General features: G+C 42.7%; 1 protein-coding gene across 1 annotated transcript; it reads left to right on the top strand.

The window, feature by feature from the left end:
* The first annotated feature begins 4,121 nt into the window (after positions 1–4,121).
* LOC127541802 (sideroflexin-2-like) lies at positions 4,122–5,139 on the top strand. The gene has a single exon (XM_051967048.1). The coding sequence runs from the start codon at positions 4,122–4,124 to the stop codon at positions 5,085–5,087; it is 966 nt and encodes a 321-aa protein (XP_051823008.1). The 3' UTR covers positions 5,088–5,139.
* Positions 5,140–5,987: the final 848 nt, after the last annotated feature.

Genomic DNA, 5,987 nt, shown 5'->3' with positions numbered 1-5,987 from the left:
TTTATATACATACATACCTACAGATATTTATTTAAGAAATAAACCAATTATACTGAAATATGGCTAACAATCACGTCTTAAACTTTTTTTTTCAAAATCATAACTGAAAGTTTTATTTTAGTAAGAGTTTAGTGAAAATAAAGATATCGTATCTATATATATATTTATATCTATATCTATCCACAATTTCCTAATTTGAATTTACAGGCTACATGAAATCTATTCATGGACTTTTTGGATATCATATATCCTAGATAAAGAACCCCTGCTGGAGAGAACATACCTTATTCCAGTACAGGTCAAGCTAGATGGTCTCTGAGGACTCTTCCAACTATGAGATTTGGTTATTCTGTGGATATATAGCTTCCCTTGACTAGTACAGCATGCTTTATAGTAGTTCATGTTCTGGCTCAGTGCTTGTTTAAATGCTGCTCCATGGTATTTTTCTCTATCAGTCTTTTCCATCAGACTAAACTCCCTAGGAGCTAGAAAGTTAATATGCCTTGTAGAACATCCAACATTCTTAGCCCAATGCACTACTACTATATATGCACCACATGGACTGATAGGCACAGCATTAATTCTCTGGATGAGGATAGTAATTGAGATGATATCTTTTCTCCAAAGGGCTCAGAGAATTTACAATACCCATGTGGGGAAACATACACACACTCACACACATGCATACAGATTATATTATGATACAGAAAAGCAAAAAAATGACTAAATCTTTCCAGCAGCAGCAATTTCCTAAAATGCTGGCTGCCTTCATCAATCCTTGCACTCAAAATACTTTAGAAAGCAACTCTGGAAAAATATATTAGGTAATGGCAAGAGTTCTCAATGTATATTCCATGGAGAGATTTCAGTGAGTTTATAAATTCAAATGGAAAAAAAAAAGATTTCTGTTTCACTAACTCTTAATTGAAATTTGGCATTTTTTAATTATGAAAGTTGTTAATAAAAAATATATTTTGAGAAATAGTCCATAGGCCTCACAAAATTACCAAGGAGGTCAGTCAGTCGGTCTGTCTATTTCTCTCTCTCTCTCTCTCTCTCTCTCTCTCTGTCTCTCTTTCACACACACATGCACACACACACGAAGAGAACTCTGGTTTTGATTCAAAATGTCAGAGAAAGAAATCATGTCCAACAGAATGAATAGACTATAATTTAATAAGATTAACAATATAGAGTATGTAACCTGAAGAATCACCAATTTCCACAGTGTTGCCCTAGAAGGTAACACTAATTGGAGTGCAAAGGTGAGTGATGTGTCAAATACATAGAATTTGGAATAAGAGACAATTGCCCAATTCACAGAGCTATCATAATGACTCAAAGAGAGCAGACTCAGATGCCTAGAATATAAACCAGTCAAAGGCAGAATAGATTGACAACTGGGAGTCAATTGTAATGTTTTCACTACAGGAATTGAAAACCCATAGACTGACCCACACTTCCCACAATTTTTCTTAAAGGAGAAACCTTGTCAGATTTTGGGGAGCTAATGCATATCAGAGAGAAAGAGGTGGGAAAGAAGGAGAGAGAGAGAGAGAGAGAGAGAGAGAGAGAGAGAGAGAGAGAGAGAGAGAGAGAGAGAGAGAGAGAGAGATTGATTGAGCAAGAGAACAATCTGTAGTTTACTACTGAGGAAATAAGTTCATTTTGGGGAGAAAAAAAAAAGGAAGCATTTGAATCCCAAGTATGCAAATTTTAAGTCAAAATACAAGGCCTCCACACAGAGAGAGGTAACATAAATAGAAGTTACTCTATATCGTGGTCAGGTTGAAATAAACTATTTTTTAAATGGTAGTACTTGGGAGTCTTCAAAATGTTTCTTTTTCATTTTATTACCATGAAATTCTAACCCAGTAAATAAAGCAGCTATCCCTAAGTCTGTTTTTCTGGCTGGTGGGTACTTGCATAGGACCATCATTTCATGAGGAGCTCAGGCATCTATATTCATTTCTGTCTTTGGGTGACTCCTAAATCTCTGGCATTTTCTATTTACACTAGTTACCTGTCTTGCCCTTCTTTATTCTTCCCCCTTCTCTAACTCACTTTTTTGTGATATTTTACCCAACTAGAATGTAAGCTCCCAGTGTGTAGGAACCATGTGTTTAAGCCTTTATAAAATGCACTATTTCCTTCATACAGATGAAGATACGGATTCAGAAATAATAGGTGAATTTGCCCAAGATGATTGACATACATAACAACCAAGAAAGTTAAGGCGAAAATACAAAAATTTTTACCATGATAGAAAAGGCAAGAATTGTCCAGATATCCAATATAACAATATGACAATATAATGCAGTCTAAGTTGGAGTATGAGTGATATCCAGGGTTTAACCCAGGCAGGGAAGAACAAGGAGAGACTAGAGTCAGAACCAAGGGATTGGGGACAATATATGAGAGTCTTTAAAGGACATAGAAGTTCAAGAAGCACTTACCTTTGCCCTGGTTTTAAGACCTCCTTCTTCTTGGTAAAGATATCCTTCAATTCCTGTTATTCCCCTAATCAAACAAGAGCTCTCCAAGTACATATAAAAGGTTGGTGTGGTCCCTCAGAGGCCTTGTGTCATTGGTGCATCCTGTCCAATCCTTTGTGATCCCATTTGAGGTTTTCTTGCCAAAGATACTGGAGGGATTTGCAATTTATATCTTCAGCTCATTTTACAGATGAGGAAACTGAGGCAAATGGAGTTAAATGTTGTTGTTTTTTGTCCTTCTTGAAGAGGACCATGACATGGGGGTGGGGGTGGGGAAATCCATGACATGCAAGTGAGTTGGATTTAAGCAAGGGAGGGTTGTGCAAGGTCACCTGCCTTACTTTCCCTCCAAAGCCATCTGGGTCCAGTTGCCAGATATAGATCAGGATAACTAGAGATGACCTTAAATATGATAGGAAGCCTAAACTTTTTTTTTTTTTTTTTTTAATGATTTGCTCACGGTCACACAGCTTGTAGCTTTTAAGGCCAATTGAACTCATGAAGATGAGTCTTTCTAATTCTAAGCCCAGTGATCTATTAGGGCATCATCTAGCCATGAAGATGTCTTAGTCTAGTTTAGTTTTGTTTTCATTTTAGATTCTTAGGGAAGGATGAATCTAGTCTAACCCTTAAATTGTACAAGTTAAAAGAATAAGGCTCGGAGAAGGAAAGAGAATTTCACAGAAATTTTACAGAAGCACAAAGGAAGCTGGTGAAAGAAATAAGAGTTATAATTCTGGTCTCCTGAGCTCTGGGTCATTTTTCTTGCCTCTCCATCATTCTTCCTAACACTGACATGTTAGCAGCTAGGGAGTTTTCACAAATTCTATATGACCATTGATGCTTCTAAGAATGGATCAAATTTGATCATCAATTCAAATCATGTCATACTCCTGTCCCAAGAATGTGATGAACACACCAAAGATTTAAAATTTCATCAAGTGAGATTGAGAAACCAAAAATGACTTAAAGGATTCTTAGTTGTGGCTCATAGAAGTAAAACTGCTTGGTGAAATTAAAAAAAAAAAAAAAAAGCTAGGATATGGGATCTGAATTCAAGCCCTTCTGCTCCACATGCAAAATGCTATCCACTTTGTTATGAGTGTTCTAGACAATCCAGTCTAACAATGGATAAATGAAGATTTGATGAATTGGAATGGAACTAGTACAGGAAACTAAGAACAAGTCCATCTGAGATGGAAAAAGTCCTCTATTTTTGTGCAGATCTTGGACCTGGTTTATCAAAGTGATTTCCCATGAGTCTGAATGAATCTTTTATTAATCTCACTTAGCTGGTAAGAAAAAGAAAGGGAAGGGTAAAGGGTCTTGATCAAAGTCCCAGCCAGTGAAATGGTGATTCATTGGTAAAGAAAGATAGGACTTGTTAGCCGTATTAAATTATTGAGAATTTGGGGTTGTTTTGATATCTTTTGGTGAGAAAGTGTTTTCTATACTATAAAAAGTTGTTCTTGGCCGGGACGTTGACAAGGAGGAAGAAGAGAAAAGTGTATGGCTTCCAGGGGGTCCGTTCCCCAAAGAGCGCAAGCGCAGAGATGGGCTCAGCCTGATCACGTGGCCAAGCCCTCCAGTGCGCAGGCGTACTCCGGTATCCGAGATGAGCGGAAGATGGAGTCACATTTGAACAGTTTCGACATTGACGCTCCCCGGTGGGACCAGACCACCTTCATGGGCCGCCTGAAACATTTCTTCAACATCACGGATCCTCGGACGATTTTCGCTTCGGAGCAGATGCTCGATTGGGCCAAGATAATGGTTGAAAATAGCCGGCGCGGGACCGTGCCTCCGGGCACCAACCTGGAGCAGCTGCTGTACGCCAAGAAGCTCTACGACTCAGCCTTCCACCCGGACACCGGGGAAAAGATGAACTTGATCGGGCGGATGTCCTTCCAGCTGCCGGGAGGCATGGCCCTCACGGGCTGCCTGCTGCACTTCCACAGAACGCTGCCCGCCGTGGTTTTCTGGCAGTGGGTCAACCAGTCCTTCAACGCGCTCGTCAATTACACCAACCGCAACGCGGCCAGCCCCATCTCGGTCCGGCAGATGGCAGTAGCCTACGTCACCGCCACCAGCACCGCCCTGGGCACCGCCCTGGGGCTGACCCTGTACACCAAGAAGGCCCCGCGGCTGGTGGCCAGGTGGATCCCCTTCGCCGCCGTCGCCGCCGCCAACTGCGTGAACATCCCCATGATGAGGCAGCAGGAGCTCATCAACGGCATCGTGGTGACCGACGCCGATTCCCGGGAGCTGGGCCAGTCCCGCCGAGCCGCGGCCGTGGGCATCTCCCAGGTGGTCATCTCCCGCATCACCATGGCGGCTCCCGGGATGATCCTGCTCCCGATTCTCATGCAAAGGCTGGAGCGGCTGGACTTCATGAAGAAGATTCAGGTGCTGCACGCCCCTCTGCAGGTGCTGCTGGCAGGGGGCTTCCTCGTCGTCATGGTCCCCGTGGCCTGTGCCCTCTTTCCGCAGAGGTGCGAGATGTTGGTCTCGCATCTGGAAGACGAGCTCCAAGAGGCCGTCAGGGCGAAGCGTGGAGACATAACTTTCGTCTACTTCAACAAAGGCCTCTGAACTGCCTCCTCTCGTCTCCTGGACCCCCAGGCTCTCAAAGCTCCCTGTCACACACCCCTCCCGCCCTTGCCCGTGGAGAATTGGGGGGTGGACAAGATTCCATCTACTCCCAAGCCCGGCTCTTCCCCCGTGGGCTGCTAAAGGAAAGAACAGCATAGTGAGGGATAGAAGCCCAAACTGAGGGACCAGCTCTGAGGGCTCCCCTCCCCCAAACTTCATGCTGTCCCTCAGGCACATAGTCAGCCTTTACTCGGGTCCCTTAGGGAAAATGGTGTGGGTAAAGGCGATTGAGGAAGTGCCTTAGGGTGTTTTCAAGATAATGGAGGCTGGTCCTGTGGAATTCCTGTCTCCTGGATCGGAGACTTTTACTTGACTGAGAGGGGCAGTGGAAAAATCTCCAGACTAACTTTTCCTAGTTCTTACACACACATGCTGAAAAACTTGGGAGTGCCTTTTCCCCACCTCTGACACTTAATAGCTATGTGACTCTAGGAGAGTCATATAATTTCTCTCGGTGTGATTTGATGAGATTAATAATACTTAAAAGTATCTACCTCATGGGGTTGTGAGGATCAAAATGACATAATATTTATGAAAGTGCTTTAAATGCCTTAAAGCATTCCATAAATGTCAGATTAATATTACTTATTCCATTCCTGTCACAATGGTTGCTTTGTCTTAAATCTGCAGAGGCTGGTCTGACTAAATCCCGTGCAGATCTCTGACTGCCAAATCCTTGCTTGCTGAGATCCTCTGGGGTTGCAAGGTTGCTGGACTTTCCCCAGTCTTTAGGTTCTTAGGTAGTGCCTGAAGTCATTGACTTTGGTCACTAGGCAGGCTGATTGCTTAGACCTTCGCTGAGAATAATCTTTTGAGCATATTTATTGCTGTTTGAGGTGG

This window comes from Antechinus flavipes, chromosome 6 (assembly GCF_016432865.1).
Source record: "Antechinus flavipes isolate AdamAnt ecotype Samford, QLD, Australia chromosome 6, AdamAnt_v2, whole genome shotgun sequence".
NCBI classification, from domain to species: Eukaryota; Metazoa; Chordata; class Mammalia; order Dasyuromorphia; family Dasyuridae; genus Antechinus; species Antechinus flavipes.
This window is presented reverse-complemented; position numbering and strand designations above follow the sequence as displayed.